General features: G+C 43.3%; 1 protein-coding gene across 2 annotated transcripts in view; it reads right to left on the bottom strand.

Moving 5' to 3' along the window:
• Fbxo21 (F-box protein 21) overlaps positions 1–26,381 on the bottom strand; it is a 39,913-nt gene that overhangs the window by 13,126 nt on the left and 406 nt on the right. For both annotated transcript variants that reach the window (XM_015502540.2, XM_015502541.2), the window contains exons 2-9: positions 25,590–25,725; positions 23,602–23,696; positions 16,240–16,361; positions 13,440–13,586; positions 12,990–13,126; positions 11,579–11,715; positions 7,221–7,400; positions 5,770–5,902 (exon numbers count right to left, since the gene is read on the bottom strand). In XM_015502540.2, coding sequence (XP_015358026.1) covers positions 5,770–5,902; positions 7,221–7,400; positions 11,579–11,715; positions 12,990–13,126; positions 13,440–13,586; positions 16,240–16,361; positions 23,602–23,696; positions 25,590–25,725 — 1,087 coding nt within the window. The remainder of the gene's footprint in view (positions 1–5,769; positions 5,903–7,220; positions 7,401–11,578; positions 11,716–12,989; positions 13,127–13,439; positions 13,587–16,239; positions 16,362–23,601; positions 23,697–25,589; positions 25,726–26,381) is intronic.

The raw sequence follows: 26,381 nt of genomic DNA, 5'->3' as shown, positions 1-26,381 counted from the left end.
GGCCTCATGTTCTGGGTCGGCATGGACACTGTGGGAATGCCAGTTGTTTTAAAGTAAGGAGACTTACTTTACCCGCCGCTCATGCATTGAGAGGGAAAAATCTTAAGCTGTTTTAATCAAGATGAAAAAGACTTTTTGGCACTACTGCCTCTGGGCTGGGTAAGAGGGAAAGGGTCACTGACCAGGCACCCAAGGGATGCCATACTCGAGGAAGAGTCTTGCTGGCCACGTCCACAGTCTTCACTTACAATGGAACTCAGCATTCCAGTGGGCAGGGGGAGACACTGTATCTATGCAGAGCTTCAAGTAGCAGCAGGGAGGAGCAGGACTGTCTACATTGTCACAGTCTCTGCTATGCTCAGTGCCTCTGAGAAAATAAACACTCAAGTTCCACACACACACCGCACACACACTCTCACCCTGTTTAGCACCTGTGGTGTTGCTAAGAATGCAGCAGGTCTCTTGATGAGCCTATCCTTCCAATATACCGAGTCCTAAATTATCACGTTTAGTGGTGAAGACAACCTGGACTCTAGTCCCAGATCTGTCAAACTAGCTGTTTTCACTTTTGAATCATTTTCTTATCCAACGATGATGAAACACTGACTTACCTATTTCTTAACACATAAAAATGTTGTGAAAACCACAGTTTCACACAACCTAGATATTGTTCCAAACGCCAATCTTGTCTTCTAGATGGAGTATCTCAGTATTTCCTGATGATGATTTCAGTATTTGATTCTCTGCTGGGCGCTGTACCACGCAGTCATGGCTGACTTCCAAAAGAGGAACCCAGCTCAGTGACATAAAATAAAGCTTGCCCAAGGTCACAGGGTTCTGAAGACACAGCCCTGGGTCTGACTATCAACCCAACGTTTCAACACCACATATCAGAGCAAGAGTGGGAACATCTTATTTTTTCAGTAGTGGGGATTGAACCCAGGGCCTTACAAAAACTATGCAAGTATTACAAATACAACTGAGCCATAGCCTCAGCTTTTTAATTTTATTGTATTTTAAATTTATTTTGCACTATTAGGGATTGAACCCTGAGGTGCTTTACCCCTGAGCTATATCCCCAGGCCACCTTCTTCTTTTTTTTTTTTTTTTAAATGTATTTTATTTTGAGACAGAGTCTTGTTAAGTTACCCAGACTGGCTTTGAACTTGTGATCTTCCTGCCTTGGCCTCCCGAGTACCATGGACTACAGGTGTGTGCATGCACCCATCACTCACAAGAATATTAAAGTAGGAGCATTTTCATCAAATGTTATGTTTCAAAAACATAAAAATGGACAGAATAGCATAACCTCAAGTACCCCAAAGCAGATTCAACAAGAATCCACTGTCAGCCAATCCCTGTCCACTTCCCACCTCCAATAGTGTACTTTTAATTTGGGGACAGTAGTGGCATTTACTTTTTGTAGCTAAAAGCATGCTACTGAACAATAAGCCTCTCTCTGCTGTGGTGGCACAATGGCCGTCCTTGTGTGCCCATCCTGTTCCAGTGAGCTAGTGTCGATGGCACCTCGGCAGCGTCCCCTCCTTTCCGGCAGCCCCTCTCCACCAGATGCACAGTGCGGCTAGCACCTCAGCAGTCCGAGCACAAGGCAGGCTGGATTCCGACTGTCCAAGGAGACAGGGCCAGGGATAACCACGCTCTCCTTCCTGCCATGTGCTGAGGAGGGGCAAGGGCAGGAACGGAGTAGATGCTGTGACCTGGGGCCTGGTATGTTCACGAGGGTAGGCTGACAGCAGGCCCACACTGTCCCCAACCAAATACTCTAGGTCTAGAACCCCAAGTATCACAAGTTTTGAGGAAAGACCTTAAAACAGGGCCCATCACCCATGAAGCGTTTCTTTCCACTGTCGCTCCTCCTCTAGCCACGGGCCCGAACGCCTCTTTTGAACAAGGTCAGAAGGTCACTGTTTTGGGCTCAACTAGTCCATGCTGCTCCAGTGCTTGAGAGCAGCTGCAGACATCGAGTGCTCTAACAGGCACAGCTGGATCTGAGAGAACATACCCACAGAACCAGGCGGTCCTGCTGACCCCTGCTCTGTCTCTGAGTTTCAGGTTTTCCCTAAGGCTTTCCCCAAGTTCTTGGCTCCATTTTCTTGACAGCCACCTGTCTGTAGGACTCATTTTTTTTTTTTTAGGGGGGGAGCTTCATCAACCAGGGCATCTGCATTTGATGGATGACCCCAAGCAACAATTCCACACACCCCTGAGTTATCACCTTCTCCCGACCCAAACAAGCTCATTCTCCACTCACTCGCTTTTATACTGGCGTAACTGTCTCCTTGTTGGAAAACCTAGATATCTTATTGGAATCTTCTCCTTTTTCATAGCCCATGAAGTCTGGCCATTTCTCAATTATTCCCCCCAAATGATTCTGAGGCCTAGGGTATGGCTCAGGGGCACAGTGTCTGCCTAGCACTTAATAGGTCTCGGTTCCCTCCCCAGCACCAACGGAAAACAGAAATATAAATGTCCTGAACGCCTACTCTGTGTGGGGATGGTGCCGAGAGCACGAACAGCTACAGCGAGGGCCGCGCTGTTCCAGGGGAGGGAGGACGGGATGGCAGCACCACAGATGAGTGCGGGCTGGCGGAGAGCTAACCTTGCTGGGGCTGGGCGTGGGCATCCAGGGAGGCAGGAGTTCGACAGACAGCTCAGCAGAAGCTGGAGCAGAGCTGAGCACCAGCAGGGAGTGGTACACGCAGAGGACTGCAGCATGGATAGGAGAGGCGCAGCCTGTGCAGCAGAATACCAGGGGACAACCCATGGAGTCACAAGGTCAGGCAGACAAGGCCAGCCCACCAAGAACCCATGGGCCACACTGCAGAGCATTAGTCTCATCTTTCAGGCCACGGGGTGGGAGGAGCGTCAGCAGTGAGGGAACAGTAGTGACACTTTATTAAGATGACTCTGGTTACCACATATTAAGTTGGCCCAAAGGGTCTCAGAGCAGAGACCAAACTGGGCCTGTGTGCCCATCTAGGCTGCAGAAGGGTCGTTTTCAATAGGCTGATGGCCACCAGCCGGGAAGCAGAACCAGGTTCTGGTCGTGGAAGACCTGTGGGTAAGTCATCCTGGAGCCTCAGAGTCTGGAGTGTCAGCGTACAGGTGGTCACAAGGTGAGCAGAACTGCTTTGGGGAAAGGTGCAGAGGACAGGAAGCCAGGGCCTACCTGGTGTGGAGCCTTAAGGGAGGCCTGGGAGCCGGAGACCACAGAGCGCAGGGAACAGAGTGTTCTGAAGGCGGCGGCGGGGGTGGGGGGGTGGGCGGACAGCCCAGGGATGGGGAGACAAGTACCTACTGGGTTAAGCAGCAAGGAGAATGGTTTGAGTGAAACGGGACCACTGTCTTCCTTGGCTACACCAGTGCCCTGGAGTGACCCCCATGTTCCGGAGTGGGTGGAGGCGGGCGGGTGGGCACTGGGCAGGTCCAGGAGGTGCCTGAGAAGGTTACTGGGAAGGAAGTGGGCTGAAGGGAGTGCCACAGGCAAGCGCCAGTAGGACTGACGAGGAGCACTCCCCTTTTCACACCCACGAAGGGAGGGGCTTGCCTTGGGCAATCAGAGGGGCACTCTCTTCACTAAAACGCAGAGAAAGGAAAAGGACAGCTACATGGGTCTGGCAGCCGCAAAGCATCCTGGCCCCTTCAGAGATGATTCTTCCTCCGCCGTCACAAGCTCATGGAGTGATGCCTGGGGTGGGCTCAGGCACCAGCCCAAGGTGAAACTCACAGTGTCCCCACACACGTGCGCGAGAGCGTGGCAGTTACTTCTCAGTGCCTGTTGTGTTATTTGTCAAAGGGCAAAACTGAAAGCAGTATGAAGGGGGACGCTGAGAGGGTGGAGATGTGCAGTAAACACTAGTGACTTTCAAACCTGACCCCTGGCACTCCTGATCTGATCTCAGCCACAACAACCTTGAACTACTGCCACCGTGACCAAGGCGGTCTGTTTTTCTTATTAGCTCTTTCTGATTTACCTCCATGGAAAGCAAGGCCACCTTCAGGTCCTCCCAGCTCAGCATGTCCCCTTTACCTAACAAGGCCCAAGGCTTCACAGACTCATCTCACACCTGCTCCCTGCTTTCACACACAGGCACGGACGGGCCCTGTCGGGCTGACCCTGCAGGCGCACACCAGTTCTCTGCAGTGCCCACAGGCTGCTCCCCCCAGCTGCCAGACCCAGCAGCTCTGAATTTGTTCTCAGCCTTCAAAGGCCACCTCAGAGCCTTCTTCTGGAGAGGTGCCTTCTCTCTGGGTACCCTCTGAATTCTTCCTCACTTGGCGCCCTAGCCTCCTCCCCATCTCAGGGTGCCACTTCCAACGCAGCACCATGTGTTTCGAGGGGAAGGAGTCTCAGGTGCCCTGGGGAAGAGCCACAGTTCTTTCCTGACCTCCAGAGGAGAGCGGCGCTAGGTGCACCCTGCAGTGCAAAGTCAGGAAGAAAGGCTCTCTGCACAAACGCCTGCCTGGCAGGAAGGTGCCCAGGATCATTCCAAGGGCTACTGAGGCCATTTCCCAGTAGTAGAGTGTGAGTGATGACATCAGTCAGGTGTGGGGGAAGGACACCTGAGATGACCCCCAGACTGTGCCTCACAAAGGGGACTGTCAACAGCATAACCTTCTGGCAGACTGATCATTTAACTATAGGATCCACAATGAAAGAATCTTGGTGTTTCATGGATGAGCATGAAATCCCTTCACAAATCTAAAGTAATAAGCGACAGATCAGCTACGTACATCCTGTTACCAAAAGTAAATAAACAAAATTCAAATTCAAATGGATGATTACACCCTAGACAGCTGAGCTGTAGGGAGCAGGTGATCTAAGTAACACTCTATGACCTTCTGTGAGAGGACCTGCACCATCTTTGCTGTGGACAGTGTCTTGAGATAGGAGACTGGAATATCCCCCACGTGAGTTTTCTGAGATGTACTTTAGATCTTTAAAGCATTTAACTAATGAGACAATGTCAATCTTGGCAATGTAGGCTCATTTAGGATATTTATGTTCTCCAAAAAGATTAGGCTCTTCTCTAATAACTTAGGGAGGTGACATTCCAGTGACAGCTTGGAATCAAGCTCCTTCGCCATGCTGTTCTAGACGAACAAAATGAATCACTGTCATATGTCCAGGGAACAGCAAGGGTGGGAAGGGAATATGCCACTGGCTCCTGCAATGTCACACACAACCAGACCCACGTGTGTGCTGCACCCACACTTGCCTGAGACCACCTCTGATCTCACCACTGTCACCTCCTCACAGTGCTTGCTACTGGCCATTACAAAACTGAGAACATTCAAGTGAACAGCATGAAAATTCAACCATTTTTGGAAACAAAACTGGTCCTCAGCTAGTTCAGTGGCCAGACTGACTTCCTATGCTAAACAGGGTACTTATTCATGGTAAGTTTAGTTGCTAACAGTCAGCTGAAGCTCTCACATTCTGTTTGCTTCCCTGTGTTGAAGGTGACCCATGAAAGACAAAGCTTGGGTACCAGTGGGTGAGTGGCGGGGCAGGTTTTGTGGTTCTGGGTGCCAAGTGACTAACCACAAAGGGGAACAGTCAACTCCTGGCAGTAGTGCCGATGTTCCTTGAAATTAGAGGAAACAGAAAATAATTTTAGGACTGGGAGATTGAGTAAATTTGTGCACATTCCCCTTTTAGTAAAAGGATGAACTTGTAACAGCCGCCTTTAAATCTAGAACTCTCTTTTCTAAGGCAAGTGCAAAGCATCAAAGTAAAATAATTACCTTCTCTGGCCAGATTCCCAGGTGAAAGTAGAGTCTGGCTTGAAGAAGCAGAAGCTGCACCTGGTCCGGGTACATCGCCAGATACAGATCCAACGAGTCTCTCAGGAGCTGGTAGGACTGGTCGATGCCTTCCCTAGAGGAGATAGTCACTTGGTCTCATCTGGTGGGTTTTTCAGTTAAGATCCTTCTTTTCCAAGCATGGGTTTTTAAAGTAATTGACATTAATCCCAAATGTTTTCTCTCTTTCCCTCTTTTTATTTATTTACTTTTGTTACTGAGGATTGAACCCAGGGATGCTCTACCACTGAGCTACATTCCCACATCCCAAGCCCTTTACTTTTTGAGACAGGGTCTCCCTAAATTGTCGAGGCTGACCTCGAACTTGAAATCCTTCTGCCTCAGCTTCACCACAATAACACTGTAAAAATTAGAAATAAATCATGAGCTGGATGCAGTGATGCATGCCTAAAATCCCAGTGGCTTGGGAGGCTGATTCAGGAGGATCAAGAGTTTGAGTTTAGCCTCAGCAATTTAGTGAGACCCTGTCTCAAAATAAAAAGCGAAAAGGACTGGAGATGTAGTTCGGTAGTAGAACACCCTGGGTTCAATCCTTAGAGTGTTCTACCACTGAGCTACATCTCCAGTCCTTTTTGCTTTTTATTAGTACCAAAAAGCAACAACAAAAGAACCTGGACTAGGCAGAGCATACAGACTAGGCAGAGCACAGAGGACCTCAAGGGAACAGTGAGACACAAAACTATTTGGTGTGTCATGACAATAGCAGATGCAAGTCATGATGTATTTGTCCTAATCCTTGGAGTGTTAGAACATCAAGGGTGAACCCTAATGAAACTGTGGATTTGGAGAGATAATGATGTGGCAGAGTAGGTTGTCACTTGTCACAAAGGCCTACTGTGGTGAGGATGTGGACAGTGAAGAAGGTTGGGCATGTATGGGAACAGAAGGCATAAAGGAACTCTCTACATTCTGCTTAATTTTGCTATTGAACTAAAACTGCTTTAAAAAATTCAATTCTATTTAAAAATTCTATTATCAGGTAGAAAACTATTACTGTTAACACACAACCTACAACTATTTTCCCAGGATGAATTTCCTTGGTCTCAGAGCAAGACGGTTCCACTGTTTAAGTGATAAATTATAAAACAATTGGACACGAGAACATCCTGCCTCTGAAAAATCATCTTTTCCAGTCTAGACGTTCTTGCTGGTGAAGAGCACCCTCAGTGTTTACAAGGAGGGTATATCCAAGTCCACTGTGAAGACCTCAAGGGAAGCCACTTAGCACCTCTCGACTGTGTACAGCATTGTCAAGGGAACCGTTATTTTTCAGGTGGTAGTCAGCTGTGACGCTGCAGCCACTCGCAGGTGAGTTCATTACACACAATTCTCGGTGAAGACACACATTTTGCTTAGGTATCAGAAACCCTTACCGCTTCCCCAGGCTTAACAGGTTTCCCACCATTCGCTGTAACACCTTCTTGACGTTGACCACCCCATAGAGCGCTGCGGTCACATGCTGGCCAATCAGGTATTCACATTCTTTCACTGTCAGCTGCTTGCCTTTCCCAAAAGCATCTATGTAGATGTAGTCAAAGATGTCCAGGGTCGCCCTATCAGAAGAGCCAAATATTAGATGAGCTGAAGAATTCAGTATTTTAATCTCTACAATAAGCTGCTCAAATCAGAGGTCAACAGTTAAAACAGTACTCTCAACACTGACAATATTAAAGCCTTGTCCACAGTTTAAAACCTGACTCTCTATGGGAGCTCAACTATCAGACCAGTCCTCTGGCGTTTAAGGGACACCATGCATACAGGCCGCCTATCAGACCTTTTTAATTAAAATTAATCCAAAACTCATGACCATGGACATCAGAGCTCAGTTGAGAAAGACATAGGAATGGCCGAGGCAGACTACTCCATGGATCAGCAGTAGTTAGCCTCTGGGGATGCTGAGCCCTTGAGGATCTGAGGAAAGTTCTGGCACCTCACTCCAGAAGGATTCTGCGCAAGCAGGGATCACATGATACAAGTTCCTACCGCACGGATCAGTGTGCCATGAGGGCTTATGGAATGATTTAGGTGGCTGTCTGTCTCAGGGACAGCTGTGATTCCTTTGAGCAATTATTTCATTTTGATCTTATTCTCACTGCAAATCACATATCAAATTTGCTATTTGGCAGCTAAAAAGCCCAGTCAGATTTCTTTCTTGAATTATGTTTATAGCCCACTTTTAGCAAAGACCTAAGATATATAAAATGTTCTAGAAATAAGGATCTCTTCCCCTCTCTTTGGGGCCAGAACTTCCTAAGGACAAACACATAAAAATTTATAGGCCAAGATCATTTATGAGCATGAATACAAAAAATCCTGGACAAAATACAAGCAAATTAAATGGATCCATGTATTTTCAAAAAATATGATTAAGTTAGACGTACCCCAAGAATGATAGAAGAGCTAAACATTAAAAAATCTATTTCTGGGGTGTAATTCAGTGGCAGAGCAAGTGCTCAGCATGTGCAAGGCCCCTTGTTCAAGCTCCAGACCAAACCAAACAAACCTCCATTACTGAACATACAGAATATGAGCAAAATTGTGAGATCACATGGATAGGTAGGGAAAATCTCTAATATCTAGAGATTAATAAAACTTTTAGCAAATTAGGAATCTGAAGGGTAGCTTTGATAATCCTAATGAAAGGTATCTCCCCAAACATAATGCTGGATAGTGACATCTGAAAAGCATCCCACTGAAAGTCACACCCAAGGCATGGGCGCATGCCATCATTGTTTATCAACTCTGGACAAAAGGATCTGGCCCAGGGGTGACAGTGCTTGCCTAGTACGTGCAATGCCCTGTGTTCAATCCCCAACAATGCCAAAAAACAAAACAAAACAAAACAAAAAAACGATATNTTCTTTCACTGTCAGCTGCTTGCCTTTCCCAAAAGCATCTATGTAGATGTAGTCAAAGATGTCCAGGGTCGCCCTATCAGAAGAGCCAAATATTAGATGAGCTGAAGAATTCAGTATTTTAATCTCTACAATAAGCTGCTCAAATCAGAGCAGCTTATTATAGAGATTAAAATTATATAAGAGAGATTAAATACATATTATGTTACATATATAATATATATATTTATAATATATATATAAAGCCAGAAAAAAGGAAAGTCAATACTTACTGATATGATGATTATCAACACCAAAAAAATCAAGATGACAAATTACTCACACTCATAATTTATTCAGCAAATGTGAATATCAGACCTATATCTAAATTTTTGGCTTCATCCCTGTATACCATCAATACTTAGAAAAGTAATAATTCCCACTTAAAACAGCAACAAAAATTTAAGGTATCTACAAATAAAAAACCTTCTGAGATATTAATTATCTTGATGAAGGAAAGTGTAAAAATCTTTTCAGGGGCACTAATGAGGACCTAGGTAAATGCGGAGGACCGTTTCCTAGACAGAAAGACTCAACAGTGAACACTGCCATCGTCCTCATACTGATCTAGAAATCCAATCAAAAGCAGTCAATGGCTCCAATCAATATGCACGCAGAATTATTTTACGGAACCTGATGATTCTGTATGGAAGAGTGAAAGCTAAGAACAGACTTGGCAGTCTTGAAGAGCACATTGCAGACTTGAAGAGCACATTGGGACTCTCATACTACCAGGTATCAGGACTAATTATAAAATGTCACAATAATTGAGATAATATGATCTTGGTGCAGGCACAGTGAAAAGAGACCCAAGGCAGGAGTGGTAAGAGCCCGGACAAGGACAGAGAGGGACACAGCCCAGCTGCTGGGGAGAGCTGTGTGCTCCCCCAGCCTGAAGGCCGAGTCCTGCATGGGCCCCTGGGTTTGTTTCTGCTACCTGCCGGAGTTGTTTTTTTCTTTTGAAGACAAGTTCTCACTACGTTACCCAGGATGGTCTCAAACTCCTAGGCTCAAGTGACCCTCTCAGCTTAACCTCTGCAGTAGCTGGGACAAAAGGCTACCTGGGAATATTAACAAATTATTGCATTATTTATTTGCACTATGATATATGCTCACTGTAGCCCATGAAGGAAAAATGATACTGTCACCACACACAATGCTACCATGTAATACATTACTATGGTAAACAACATGGTGATCAGTGTTATGAACACTTTATAGCACACAAAAACCATGGTGAGTTACTACATAGGTATTTCAGAATATTTTAGAGAAACATGGAGAGGCTGGATTATACAGAGAAAGGGAATGAGCTGAAAAATTATTTTTCTCATTTAAAATAATGAAAAGTGGATATCTACTTTCCCAGCACCCCCTCCCACTTTAGTACTGAAAATTGAACCTAGAGCGTTCTATCACTGAGTTCCATCCCCAGCCCTTTTCATGTTTTATTCTGAGACAGGGTCTTCTCAAATTGGCCAGGCTAGCCTTGAAATGGAGATCCTCCTGCCTCAGTGTCCTGATTTGCTGGGATTACAGGTGTGTGCCTCTGTGCCCAACTTACCCAGTACACATTTAGGAACACAAATTTGCAAAACAACATGGAAAACTAGGGAAGGGTGTACAGTTGTCTGAAAAAACACACATACATAATGAACTAATAATCTACGTGGAAGTAAACACTTTCAAATAGACTGGTAGTTACTTCTGGGGAGCAGAAGGGGAAAAAAGCAATCAGGAAGAATGCCTGGAAGGCTTCAATTACACATATAATATTTTACTTCTTTTTTAAACTAGGAGGTAGACACGCAGAGACAAATTGTACTTCTTTCTATGCAGCACCAGAGCCTTGACTAGATGGATAAAGGACTGTGATCTTTTCCATCCTCCAAGCCACTCTATGAAAAAGTGACCCCATTTTACAGAGGAAGAAACCGAGGCTCAGAGGAAACCAAGGTTTGAGCTCAGGCTGATGTCAAAGCTCAAGTATTTTCTACTGCATTGTCTGATCAGTTCACCTAAGATTATTACAATTCATCTTTCGGTTTCAAAGAACGTGAAATAGATTATTACTTTTTCCACTAAATGGCAGATTTAATAAGATTTTTTTTTTTTTTTTTGGCATCGAGGATTGAACCCAGGGGAGTTTAACCACTGAGCCACATCCCCAGCCTTTTTAAAATATTTTATTTAGATACAGGGTTCTCACTAAGTTGCTAAGGCTGGCCTTGAATCTGATGATCCTCCTCCTTCAGCCTCCTGAGGTGCTGGGATACTGGCATGTGCCACCACACCTGGCTTGAACTATTTCTTGCAGAACAGCTAGATTATAACTGAAGAGATTTCTGACTGATAAGACACTAGATTTAAAAGAACAAAACAGAACTCATTAGCCAGGTTTCTTTCTCTCTCTCAAGCTTGGGCACACATGCAGAAGAAAGGGGAGATTTATGGAAGGAAGGAAAGTAAGAATTTCTCTAAGAATGCTTTGATCTGATCTACTTTGGAACAAAGGGACCTTGGAGCCAGAAGACCTTGAGGTCCTAGTCTTTCTTATTTTAATTAAACTTTTTGAGGTAAATATAGATTTACATGTAGGTATAAGAAATACAGAGTACCCTTGACCCAATCCCTCCTGATGGTAACAGCTTGCATGACTACAATACAATATCACAAGTAGAATATCAACATGGATTACCCTCAAAAACCAAAACAGCCCATGTCCCAGTTTTAACCTCTGTGTGGTGATACCTAATTTAACCATGAAGTCAGGCTTTCTCTCAGCACAGTGGGACTGGGTCCTTGGCACCAATTACAATGTGTCAGAGGGGGCTTACCCTTCTGCGCCTTGGCACCACCTTAATAAGAAGTGACTTGGGAAGTTGACAGGCTCCAGTGGGACTCCCAACTGCCGAGCAATTGTCAAATAGAGCAGAGACATGCTGATTGGGATTCCTGTTCTACGGATCAAAACCTAAAGGAGAAAAAATGCTTTGGATTCATACATTCTCTTTCATTCAACAAATATTCTTACAGGTACCTACTGTACATCAGGCATGATGCTAGGGTTTGAAGCTTAAACAATCAATATTTTATTTATTTAGATCAGAGGTCAACAAGTTATGACCCATGGGCTAAATCCAGTCCACCTGGATACTTTTTTTGTAAAGCTGGCATAAAAAGAGCTTTTATATTTTTCAAAAGTACCATTTTGTCATATATGAAAATAATATGAAATTCAAATGTTAACGTCCACATATAAAATTCTGTTGGAACACAGCAGCACTCATCTGTTTTTGTGTCACTGTGCCCGCCTTCACTCTGTAAGAGCAGTCCTGAGGAGTCAGGAGAGAGACCACAGGGACTGCAAACCAAGATAACGTACTATCTGGCCCTTTACAGGAAGTTTGCTGACCCCTGACTTAGGTCCTCATTCTTCCATAAAGAATTTAAAGACATTTCAAGGAAAAGTGTGTAAGTGTGACAAAATAAAATGAAAGTAGCAGGCAGAGCACAGAATAGACATGAAACCGGAGCCAAGAAGGAAGCAAATAAATATTGAAAGTGCCAAGACTGACATGGCTAGGCCGCGGATTGCCACCAAATTTGCTGGAGACCAGAGCAGAGAAAGCCCTGATGAGGTTTGCAGGTGTGTGTTCACATGGCCCAGTGGACCCAACTGAGTCAGAGAAATACCTACTTCTACTAGCAAATTTATCCCCATACAAAGGACATTCCACAGCAAAACTCTTGTGACTGAATAAAAATGGGCCTTCAGAAATGGGAAGACATAGCATTCATCCTCCACAAATAGTCTATCAGAAACGAACTTAAAATATACATGTACACACACACACACACACACACACACACACACACACACAGCCGTCGCTTGGTACTGGTGAGGAGTTGGTTCCAGGACTGCCCACAAATACTGAAACCTGTGGATGCTCAAATCCCTTATATAAAGTGGTACATTATTTGTAAATAACCTTACATTCTTTGAACCATCTCAAGATGACTTAAAATACCTAATGCCATACAAACGGTAGATATGTAAAAGAAATGTAAGATATGTAAATAGTTGTATTGCTTAGGTAATAATGACATGAAAAGTCTGTGCATGTTCAGTACAGATGCAATCATTACTTTGTTTTTTTTGAAATATTTTGTTAAAATATGTGGATGCAGTGGAATCCACAGATATGGAGGGCCAACTGTATCTTTCTTTACTATATCCACATTTACCTGGTGCATGTATAAGTTGAGTGCATTGTAATAATCCATTCGGTTCCCCTTGAATTTCAGCTGGTCATAAAGGACATAATTCATGGCATCCAGCACCTGGCTCTGAAGTTCTATTTCCATTATCATGGAGGAGTCACCTGAAACATAGAGATCTGCTCTGGGACACAAGTACAAATGACGTTCCCAATAATGCCCCAAATAACCCACAATATGTGGTGACTGGCAATGGCTTAACAACCAAGTGCTTCCAATCTAGGGAGCAGAATGGAGTATGTATCTAAAGTCTCTTATTTTATTCAGGTAAAAAGGATGTTCTATTGTTTATCACGTTTTTTTTGTTGTATAAACGGACCATCTTAGCATTTCCCAAATAAACCAACTCCCCTAAGTTTTTGGTTTGTTTGGTTTTTTTTTTTTTCAAATATAGCTGGACCCAAAGCAATTCCACACCTGCCTTGAAGGCCAAGCTGGGATGGCGGCTGTTTATGCCCCGGAGGGTTTTGCAAACAAGCTCTACGATGCTGTCGATCTGGGCCTGGATGTCTTTGAGGCTGATGTCTGAGAGAGGGTTGCAGTACTGGTCGATGTACACGGCACCTGGGGATGAATAAGAACCAGGCGATCAATACTCTTTTCTTCCTTATTCTTACCAGCTTGTTGTTGGGCCCCAAACACCCCGGGCGAGAGTTCTGCGCACCACCCACCACCAGATAAGTGTCCTATCTTAGGCCTTGCTGTTAACACACTGAGAAGGAAGAACAGATTTCACAATGAAGGAGTTTGTATTTCACGCTTCTTCTAATAAACAAAACTTCTCTGACCTCTCAGAGTTCATGGGCTCAAAAATTGTGTGATAGTCCGGCACAGTGGTGTACACCTATACTCCCAGCAGGTCAGGAAGCTGAGGCAGGAGGATCATGAGTTCAAAGCCAGCCTCAGCAAAATGAGATGCTTAGCAACTTATTTAAGACCCTGTCTCTAAATGAAATTCAAAATAAGGGTGGGGATGTGGCTCAGTGGTCAAGTGCCCCTGAGTTCAATCCCCAGTAGCAAAATAAAGAAACAGACAAATAAATAAATAATTGTGTAATATATGGCATATTCCTATATTCTATGATAAGGAGAATCAGATGTGACAACGGAGATCTTTTCAAGCTACTTCTCTCTCCTGCTTTCTTATAGGTTCAAAATCCAAAATCTTCAGAAACCTTAATGGGGTAAAACAGTTCCTTTCTTTAAAAAACAAAAAATAAATAAAATAAAAATGAAAGTCCTCAATAACCATCCATTTGAATAAACTCTACTTCTCAAGGTGAAGTGTAAATGGACTTTGTAGATAACTGTACCTTCAAATTAAACAGTAACGCTCAGAGAAGCTGCCACTGAAACATCGTACAGGGCACACCAGAGACGCTGCCTCTTGAAAACCAGCACTCTCCAGAGCTTTAGGTGATCTTTTCACCTGAACCAAAGGGTTGTCATCATTTGGTTACAGGACATATTCACTTGGGAGCCTGGGAGTCATCTTCAATTCAAGAGACCCCAGAACAGTTCCGGATCCTGACTACCCTACCAGCAAACACTCTGAGGAGCAGAGAGCACTGAATGGGCATAAAGAGACTGAGACTCCAGTCCTGTGCTGCCACCATCCAGGGTCTGGCTCCTGGGCCCCTGTGTGCCACTCCCTCCGTATGGCCGAGAGCCATGCTGCACATCTCTACTCAGCCTAACACCAACTCCTGCACCTCTTCGATGGCATCAGAGCTCCACAGGCCACCAAGCATCAAAGCCCTGGACAGGTGTCCATTCACACAGCCATGTAAAATTCGATGATGGCTTCCAATGCCTACAACAATGATTTGGATGGGTGACTTGAAAATTGTAACTTTGAAAAATGAAAATCAAGTATTTATTTTTATACATAAACTTCAGAAAATAAGGCTTGTTACACTATTCTTAACTGTGAAGTAAACAGGAGGAGGACTTCCAACTTCAGTGTGTATGAGAGAATTCCAAGGTGGTAAGGGTATTGTATTCTAATCCACTAAAAAAGATCTTCCATTCCTTCTGGACAGTACTGGACTTTCCTACAATTAATAAGTACCTACACTAGGCATTGTTTATTGCAACCAGGATCATAAAGAAACATAGTGACTAGTTGAAGAAACAAAATGTATACATTTCAAACAGAAAGACTGGGATGCAGGTGACTATTAAATGCTACTATAGCTAGGGAACCCTCAAGCCCTCAGTTGGCACTGGATGGAGGGGAGGTCTGAGCCGAGCCTGGAGGGCACGACAAAAAAGGAGGAGGCCACAAGTGAGCAAGTGAAGGCAGAAGTGTATGTGCAGAGTAATGGGAAGGGTCAGGAAGAAGGACTGTGGAGGACACTGGAAGCAAAGGTTCACAGAGCAAGCTGGCTTCCATGGCAGGCCGAGAAGGGGAGTCTGGGTTGGACTGGGCTGGATGTGTTGGCTGACTTGAGGGCAGGAGCAGGGGGCTCAAGAGAGCAAGTATCCTTAGAAAGCTGCTGCTGGGAGAGGTTGTGACAGCCGCATGAAAACAGGAATGGAGACATGACTAGGTGATAGGGAAGGGGAAAAAAAATCAACAACTGAATAAGTCACTGGAAGCAGGGAAAGAAACATGCATTTCATAATCACAATTTATGGGAGTGTTTGTATAACATTCTAGGAATTAAAATAGTTTAAAGAAATTGAAGTCACAGTTTGTTCCTGTTGGACTACCTAAGAACACAGAGTCACTCCCTGCCCCCACAGAGCCTGCCCACCCAACCCGGTTCTCCTTGCTTCTCATCATGGACCAGCAGATGCCGATGCACCAGAACATTCTGTCCTCATTAAACTCCAACCAGAGGTTAAGGGATTTGCTCAAGGTTACACAGAGACAAAATCAGATGCCTTTATTTCTGTCTTGGAAATGATGCTTCAAAGCTTGGAAGGAATTCATCTCATTAGCTAAAACATCACTCTCACACATGGACCAATGACGCATCTTTAGAAGCACCCTCTCCTCAGCTGACGGCTAAAGATACCAACAAAACCTTATCGGAGGTGCAGTACTGCCCACCTCACTGGCCAGACCACAATCCAACCTCCCAAAGCTCTCAGTGTGATTTCTTTTCCCATTCATACCACAAAAGCAGTTCCTTCTCCTGCTCTTAGAAAGACTACTCTTAAAAAGCTACCTATGAAAGACCACACTGTCCACGGTATGGGAAAGACCCACCTTCAAGATACGACTCATAATCATCAGGCTGCTGAAGAAAAGCCTTGAGGTTATTTAAAATTTTCTGTTGCCGTAGGTAGTAAAGAATTTTTTTGGCGTAGTATTTCCAGGTCAAAGCTTTTCTAGAAAACAAACAAATAACAATCAAGTCAATAAGAATTAAGATTTTTAAAACGTTCAATTACTTAGTTTCTACTTCACAATAATCATGTCATGTAGTCTATTATAATCAGAGAACCAGAAATGGTTCACCATCTTTTTTGGAACTGGGTACTGAAGCCAGTTCTACCACTGAGCCACATCCCCAGCCCTTAAAAAGGGCATTTGGGGGAGAGAGGGCTGGGGTTGTGGCTCAGTGGTAGAGCACTTGCCTGGCATGTATGAGGCCCTGGGTTCGATCCTCAGCACTACATATAAATTAATAAATAAAATAAAAGATCCATTTACAACTAAAAAAAATTTTAAAAAAAAGGCATTTTGGGACAAGGTCTTGCGAAGTTGCTGAGGTGGGGCACAAACTTGTGATCCTCTTGCCTCAGTCTCCAGAACTGCTCGAATCACAGGCGTGTGCCACATGCCTGGCTGATTCCTGTTCCTATTGTCCTTACTAGCATGGGGGCTGGCAGCACACTGAGGGCTTTGCACGTGTGACTCAACACTCGATCCCTTGTGCTAAAATCTGTGGAACACTTATGGGCTGGCCTCAGATTTACTTGCCTGTAATCTTTGGTAAAAGGAAACGAAAGAGCAGCCCAAGAACGAGCTGAGCTTCTGCGGATTTCAAGAGACAGGAGGGCACCTGGATTCATTGGTCCCCAGCCTCTGCCTCAGGGCACTCTGGGTGCTGCGTTCCCCTTCCGTGGTCACAGCCACAGCAAGTCCATCCAACCTCCGTTCAGACATTATCCACACTGACCTCCCGTTTTTATGTTTCAGAAGTTTTCCCCAGAACTTGGTCTTGCATGCCCACCTACCACTCCACTTCCCACTTGGAGGGCGGGGGGCACCTTAGAACCTCTTTCCTCCCAGTCACCGGATCTCTAGTACCGCGGCTCTACCACTCCAGTGAGGCCGACAACCTCCAAGAGCCCAGGACCCCTTGCTCCCTCTCAGAATGCCTTTGGTTCTCTTTTACACACACACAAGATGTGTCCCTCCTCCCCCTCAAAAATAACCACATTCCTCACCTCTCTGGTCATTCTCCACTTCATTCTTTTTCTCTACAGTAATAACCACCAAATGTGCATCCCTAAACATTCTAGCCTATTCTATGGTCCTTAAAATCTCTTAATCTATAGGACTTCCCTTTACCTTTTCCCCACCTTGTATTTTTTTTAATCAATGATTTTTTTTTTTTTTTTAATTTTATGGTGCTGGCGATTGAACCCAGGGGTGCTTAACCACTGAGCCACATCCTCAATTCTCTTTAGCTGTTTATTTATTTTGTGGTGTTAGGTATTGAACCCAGGGCCCTGTGCATGCAAGGCAAGCACTCAAGCAACTGAGCCATATCCCCAGCCCTCCGTTTTTGAGACAGGGTCTTACTAAGTTGCTTAGGGCCTCACTAAATTGCCAAGGCTGGCTCTAAACTTGCAATCCTCCTGCCTCAACCTCCTCAGTTGCTGAGATTACAGGAGTGTGCCACTGTGCCTAGCACCCCCTTGCATTTTATTTGTTGAAGAGACAGGGTTGTTTGACCTGTAGCTTCCCTGTCTGGAGTTTCCTGATTGCATCCACATCATGGTATAAAATGCTCTCCTGAATTTCTTGTTGGAAGTTGGAGGTAGAGTTTCAAGATTCAGATGCCAATCATTTGGCAAGATGCATTCCCAGGAAGCAGAATGGCCTTGCCTTAGGAGGTGGTTCAGCCTAGTTGTTTCTCTTGCAATGTCAGCAGCCACTGTGACAGGATGCCTGGTCTGCTCATTCTTTAGAGGTTACAAAGTAGTGATATTCTAACTAAACAATCCCTTCTTCATTTATTGGTTAGAATATTTCTACAAAGAAAAACTTCCATTCATCTTTGCTATTTGGTCCTCCAATGGTACAGGATATAGGAAAGGAAGGGACAACATTTACATCATTCCTTTCATTCATATTTTTCAAACTAATGATCTGAGTTTCTATTATCCTCCAAAGGTGGCCAATAAGTTGTTATTTTTAAATACTATGATGAACTCATGGAATAAACATATCTGTTTAATCCACTCATCTGCATTGATGCTCAAATCCTCACATCTCCAGTCCATAGAAGCCTCTTCACTACTGGCTCCAAACACTTCTGTTGTGGAGAATTGTTGGTTGTTTTGCTACCCGGTTCCAGGCTTGGAAGATACTTGAGGCTCATCTTTTTCATTTCTTGCACTGGACCTAGAATCAACCATTTCTCCAAAAACCCTGGTTACTTTTGGTGGGAAATGGTATCTAAAGTTCACAATCTGAAGACCAGGGAAGATCATTTCTACTGGATTGGTTATTATTTTTAGACCTCTTCAGTGAACAGAGCTAGTATGCTTAATGACTGCACACACCCCGACATATATCTACATATTTAAGTATAAAATACTACATGAGTTCACCCCAACTCTAGTAATTCAAATTTAGAAGTACACGGCTTAGACTTCCTTCTATTTTCTTTTTTATTCCAGAATTCTGCTTCTGCAGGATTCCAGATGACAGAATTAGAATAATTATCACATAATTATTCACTTACTTTATTATACACCTCTCACACACACATTATGCTCAGAATAACAAGACCAACATTCTTGTCACTTTAATGAGTGCAAAGACAGACTATTTACACACACGTCTTTCTGCTCTGTCACTGTCCACTCATTTTTTAAATAGCTGCACTGAACCTACACAGCCAGGGCCCATGCCCACGAGGCACACATACTTTGTCCCTACAAGCCTGGTTTGGATTTAATTCTACAACCTATGTTGAATGCTCACCCCCAGGTCTGTGTCAACATATCTGTTCTGTTTTGTTTGTTTAGAGTGTCCAAAGATCATTTTCTAGCAGATTTGTCAGACAGAGCCTGAAAGTCTGGCTCCCTCCAAGTTGGTAAGTTTGTAGCCTTTATATCTGGAAGTCAGTCTAGCTGGCATAAAAACCTTAGCTGACATTTTCTTTCAATCTTTGAATATCTTTTTTTCCTCTGCCATAAAGCATTGCTTTTGAAAAGCCTGTTGACATATTTTATTTTCTTTCTCTTGTAAATGACTTCACCTTTTTTTGCTTGGATAACAAAAGGGCTTTTCTGTCTTTAAATCTAGTGATTTGGGGGCGGGGTACAGTGGTGCACACCTATAAACACAGAGGCTTGGGAGGCTGAGGTGGAAGGATCATGAATTCAAAGCCAAAGCCAGCCTCAGCAACTTAGCAAGGCCCTAAGCAACTTACGAAGACCGTCTTAAAAAAAAAAAAAAAAATCCAGTAATTTTACTAAAATATATCTCAGTATTAGTCATTCTGGGTCAATTTTCTCAGCTACAATATACACTTATAAAATATGTAGTTTCAAGTCTTTATCGCAGTGTGTCCTCTTTCTTTTTTGGGTGGAAGGGATTGCACCCAGGGGCACTTAACCACTAAGCCACATCCCCAACCCTTTTTTATTTTGAGACAGCATCTTGCTGAGTTGCTAAGGCTGGTTTGAACTTTGGATCCTCCTGCTTCAGCCTCCTAAGCCTCTGGGATTATAGGTATGTGCCATAGCACCAAGGGACATACTCATTCTGTCTTCACATCTTTTTACTGGTACGGTGTACTTTTTTCAGACTATCAGAACACCATTAAATACAAATTATTTTTCAAAGACAGAGACTAAAGCATTTGCAGAAACTATCTCCTTCTTCTCCTAAGTTTTCTGTAAGCAAACAACAAGCCTTTTGCCAGGACTGAATACAAACTGGGTCCTTCACAGAAACTGGTATCCCCAAATATTTTAAGATGTAGAGAATTCCCTGTAATTTAAAAACTACCCTATTTTAGGCTCAAAATATATGTCAGGCCAAGGGGTAATATATTTATAAAATTATTTCTAAAAACCCCATCATACATGTTTTTATTTGCTATGCATTTTTAGTCTTTTTTTTTTTTTTGCCAATCTGATAAGTAAAAAGGCAAATAACTTGATTGCAAGTTCGAAGTTCCCCTGTTATTTACTTACTTTTTTAATATTTATTTTTTAGTTGTAGTTGGACACAATATCTTAATTTAACTTATTTTTATGTTGTGCTGAGGATCTAACCCAAGGCCTCGCACGCACAAGCTAGGTGAGTGCTCTACCATTAAGCCACAATCCCAGCCCCTCCCCTGTTATTTTATTTAACATTTCTTTGAAAAGTGAGTTTGAAGGTTTTTTACATGATTGTCAGCATATGGATTTGCTCTTCTGTGAATGTTATTCTTCTGTCCTTTGTATGTTTTTCAATTTCTTGTTGGAAATTCATAAGAATTACATTAACTTTATGCTTTCTTCAGATATACAGAAGTTTATTTTTTTACAACAAAATCATTTGTGTTCTTTCACTGCTTTAGTATCATTGGTCTTGAGTAAGGAGGTCTCCCTAAAAGTCTCCTATTTCATTGTGATCATTTAAAAATTTCAGGTGTTTAACCCTTTGGAAATTTCTTTATATATGATGCAGGTTTTACTTTGTTTCAGGTGGATATTCACCTATTAAATCATCCACCTTTTTCTCTCAGAGTTTAAATATATTATCCATTATTTGGGGATGTGGATCATCCTTTGCCACGGATGGCCATAATTTATCTGTAAGTAGTATTTATTTAAAGACTATTTTTTGGTACAAATAGTCTTGGAATATGTTGTACTATCTCATGATACACATTTCTCATTATGATTCTAATTGTCACTGTTACTATTTTTTTGTGGTGCTGAGGATTAAACCTAGGGCCGGGCATACCAGCAAGCACTCTATCACTGAGCTGAGTTCTTCCCAGCCTCCAGGATGATTACTTAAACATTTTTCTTCCTCTGGCCCTTCTTCTAAACTTACTCATCCATATGTGTTTTATGACAGTATCATTCAACTGAAAAAATAAAAAGGTCCCCCTCTCAAAACCCTGTTTGGATCCTAATTAGAATGGCACTAGGTGTCATAATTTCAGAACTAGCATTTTTGTATAGTAAGTCTCTGCTCTTAAGGACATGCTCTGAGTTTCAAAAATACTCTGTAGTCTGAATCTAGGAATCTCATTCCCAAGAATCTATGGCTTGGAAATGAATCTACTAGACATTCTTCTTCCCGGTGACATAAAAAGAAAGTGGCTGCTTATCAAAGAGGAATGGTTAAATAAACTATGGTATAAACTACTAAATAATACTAGCCATAAAGAGTAAATTTGATCTTATACCAGTTGATTAAAAAAGCTTTCCTTAAGGTAATGTTGAGTGAGGAAAAAATATATATAGAGAAAAATACCTATTATATGATACCGATTTTATGAAATGATGATTCCCCTTTTCCTTACCCATATTTATCACCATCTATTAGCATGAAAGAGCACAACACAGGTTGTTATCAAGAAGTACAGAGGGCCGTGTGTGGTGGAACACGCCTGTAATCCCAGCAGCTCAGGAGGCTGGGACAGGAGGGTTGCAAATGCAAAGCAGCTTTAGCAACTTAGCAAAACTCTATCTCAAAATAAAATATAAGGGGCTAGGGGTGTAGCTCAGCGGTGGAGCGCCTGCCTAGCCTGTGTAAGGCACTGGGTTCCATCCTCAGCACTGCATAAAAATAAATAAATAAAATAATGTATTATGTCCACCTATAACTAAAAAATAAAATATATAGCTGGGATGTGTTAAGCACCTTGAGTTCAATCCCTGCAAGAAGTACAGGGGTAGGTACAGGAAGGCCAATGTGAAAGGAGGGAGGAAGTAGAGAAGAGTATAATCAGCAATATTAGGAAAAAAAAAGTCTGCAATAAACATCTCACTAAACCAATAAAGTACATATGAGATCACACATATGTATTTAAAAGTACATATATATGTATGTATGTATATGTGTGTGTGTGTGTAAAAAACACAAGTCAGCTTTTATTTTTAAGGCTACATAACACTGTTAGATCATACTTCAATTCATTTATAGATAAACCAAAATAGAAACAGGAAAATGACCTCTGCATCTGAACTCATCCAAGGCCTAGAATAGTGACACATCTTACCTTTCCTTGTTCCACTGACAAAGTTTTACCTCTTCCAGATCTCCTTAAAAACAACAATAGAAACATTTCATGCCTTGCTTGTGAACTATTTCACAATGATTTCTCTTAAGGAAGATAGTAAACACTCCCGCTCTTATCTTCCATCACTAGTAAAGCTTTCTCAATTATTAGAACAGAAAATCCTTTCCACCACCAAGGTAAGCGGGAAGCCAAGTCATCTTCCAGGTAAACAACAAATTAATCTTCACAACAGAAAAGATAAGGCCTAAAACATTTTAAACAACCACCAAGAAATAACGATCCTTCTTAACTGGGAGAATAAGCAACAGTCTACTGCCTGAGAGGAAAAAAAAAACCCAGCTCTACTAAATAGCTACAATGTTCAAGACTTGCAAAGTAAGATTCTTACCCAAATTCAGAAATTGTAATTTTTTTTTTATTTAAAAAAGTATCCATTACATCAAGACATGCCTAAAAGATTGTTTTAAAAAACAAAAATTCAATTCATGACAGGCAAATTTGGTAGTGGTAGGTGGAGAGGTGAGGAAGGATAATGTAACCAAAAGGTTTCACATTGACCTAAAAAAATACAAGTGCCTAGAGCATAGTGCTTGACCTATAGTAGAGCTAAAAATTCTCTTTTCTTTCCAAAAGGATTTTTACAAGATTTCTTTACACAGCTGCCCCTTGGTATCTGTGGTAGATTGGTTCTAGGAACTGCCCTTGGACACCACACTCTGCAGATGCTCAAGTTCCTTATGTAAAATGATGCAGTGTTTGCATTGAAAACTGCGCATGTCCTCCTACATTTTCAATCACCTCTAAGTTACTTATAATAGCTAATACGGTGTAACAGCTATGTAAAATAGTGTTATATTGTTTAGGGAGCAATGACGAGAAAAACAAGTTTGTATATGTTCAGTATAGACATATTTTTCCCCAAGTATTTTGGATCCAAGGCTGGTTGACTCCACGGACACAGAACCCATAGATACAGATAGCTGATTGCACATCAGTCGTCTTCGTACTCACAGAACTTTCCAAACAACCTTGGAAACATATTCCTCCAAGGTTTGGTCACATACAAATTATAGCAATTTACTCTGGTGTTATTACTATTAAAACAAACCTAAAAAAACTCTGTGAAAGTTATGGCTTACCGTCCTTCCATATTTAGAATGCACACCAGTTCATCCTCAAAAAATATCTCTGGTCCCTCAAGGTTCTCAATGTCACTGAAGCCATTACAAGGAACCTATGAAGAGGACATACAAAAGTAGGCCTCAGTTACGAGGATTAATGCTGTTGTCATTCACACAAATCTGAGCTGCATACACAGATGCCCACTTCTGTGGACAGTGTTTAACAGCTATTCTATACTACCTCAAACTACCTGCCAGGAGTAGAAAGCATCATGAAAAGCACCAATAACTTATTCAGCTTTCCATGTGACTTGTAAATTAATTACCTTTTCATACACTGGAAATTGCTGAAACTGAATTCTAATGTGAAGAAAAATAGCTCTTAAGGACTAGAACTACAAAATCTTATCATTTACAATACCACTTCCAGCAGTCTATGTTTTACACAACTGTGGGAGGAGGGCCAGAGCCATCAAAAGCTTGGTGGAGTAGGTGCTCCTTTAACCTGCTGGGTATGTTTTCTCCTCTGGAGCGGGTAGAATGATGAGCTTCAAGATCTTCACTAAAACACATATGACTTCTTTCACTTTTTTTTTAAAGGTAGCCAGGTCAACCTGTGTGCATGCTCAGGGGTCCTGAGCCAAAGCAATCACCCACCCACAGATCAATCTTTAGTATGCTCCTGCTGTGTTCAAAGTCCTTTACATACTTCTAATTAAGTAGTGGTACAGGGAAAGAGAGAACTAAGAGATAAAAAAGCACAATCCATCATTATTAGGTGAAGGCCCAGAATGTTAAAAATGCATACAAAACCAGCTGGACAAGAAGGTGAGGCTGCAACCTAGTAGTATCCCAGGACCAACTGCATCAAACATGCCTAGGGTAAACACACCTGAACCAGTATTCACCATTTGTGATTATGAATTAGCCAAGGCATAACCTCTCCAAAGTAGAACTTACATTGTGTTCATTCTAACATTAACAAACATTTGTAGCAATGAATTATACTCAGGGAATGTCAATTTTTATTACCCAAATGGAAATAAGTCCAAATTAGTTCAAAATTTTCCCTTTCAAAACCTGAAACAACTTGGAAACATTTCCAATGTGTATACTCCATTAGCAGTAGTTAAAATTAGAACATCAGAACTAATCTTCAGTAAATAACCTTCAGTAAACATAAATAAGATCAGTTCTATTTGTAGACCCCCCCCCCCAATCAGAAGGGAAAATTTAATAGTTTGTTGAATTAAAAATGTCAGTTTCAAAATTTTCCAGAGTTGCAAAAAGTTAAGAATCAGGAATGGATACAGAAACTTCCATGAGACATTTTGGGGAAGGGGAAAAAATAAAAAACACCCCCACCCCCCAAAAAAACCGTGCATTTCAGCAATTAAAAAGAAAGAAAGAAAGCTTCTCAGGTATACTGAATGCAAGACAATTTTATTTAAGGGAGAAACAACTCTGATCTATATGTAGGTTTTCATCCTGTTACCTACAAATAATGCAGTTCGATGCTGGGTAGAACCTGCAAAGCCAGAGGGAAGAACCACATTAATTCTGTCAACCCTTCTGGGAAGACAACTGGGAGAAATCTATGGTGTTCAATCATTGATGATTTCCCCAAATCATGTGGAGGTTGCAAAAAAAAAACATTTAACCTACTTGAAGAGAAATAGTGCTGATCTGGATTCCCTCCACATTGTGCTGTGGGCCCTCCCTACTCCCTCCACCCCCATTCTCTTGCTGGCTTTAGAAAAGTAAAGCTGGCAGGGACAAATGGCTTCGTGTTGTTTGGATGGGAGGGAAAGGACACAATGACTCTTGCAGCCATGGAAGTGAGTAAGGGATTGTGAGAGCACTGAACAGGGAGATATCAACAAGAGCCGGATGAGCTAATGCCTACAAACCCAGACACACACGCACGCGCGGACACACACACACACACACACACACACACACCCACTACCAGGCGAATGCTTAGAGCTACATCAACAGATCCTTACGTGCTCTGAAAAGAACCTCTTGGAGAACGAGGCTACAATCTTCCGGGCTTCTAACCCAGCTTTTTGCCGAACTTTATATTCCTCCAACCAATTGACGTAGTCGGTGGGACTGTAGTGTTTCATAAGGGAAGGCCACCTACAAGGAGAGAAACACCCCCTCAGCTTCACAGAGACCCACAGGCCGCCGTGGGAAACAGACACGGCCAGCCGGCCCGGTGGGAAGAGGGGGCTCCTGGCAGGGGACCTAGTTCGAGTCTCCACCCGGCGTCCACGCACTCACCCAAACGGTGTGACCTTGGCGTGGCGACTGCGGGCTGTGTGCCTCCACTCCCCCACCTCTAAAAGGAGGGCAGTTGTTGGCAGCAGCAGTCCTAAATGATGACAATGACAGTTCGCAGGGACGGCGCGCCAGGCCCTGGGTGTGTGTGTGTGTTTTCCGCACATCATCTCATTTAACGGCCGCGGTCCGAGGCAGGTCTGGGGAGTCCCGCCGCCCGGAGCCGAGCGGGAGGCTTTAGAAAGGGGGAGCCGCTACCCTTACAAGGTCATGCGGGGAGCACGCAGGGCCGGACGCGGTCCCGGGTCCGACGCGGAAATCGGTGCGGTCCACCCCCGGCCCGGGATGCTGCGCCCGCTGGGTCGCCGCATCACTGGATCCGCGTCAACACCGAGCCCCGTCGGGCACAAAAGAAGCGCGCACAGCGGCTCCGCTGCGTGCGCCGCGGCCGCCGCCATCCTCGGCCGAGGGCCGGCCCGAGGGGCGCGCGAGGTGGGCACGGCGGGGCCCGCGGG

The sequence above is a fragment of the Marmota marmota genome, unplaced genomic scaffold, assembly GCF_001458135.2.
Source record: "Marmota marmota marmota unplaced genomic scaffold, marMar, whole genome shotgun sequence".
Taxonomy (NCBI): domain Eukaryota; kingdom Metazoa; phylum Chordata; class Mammalia; order Rodentia; family Sciuridae; genus Marmota; species Marmota marmota.
Note: the sequence above shows the minus strand (reverse complement) of the source record. Positions and strands in the feature narration are given on the sequence as shown.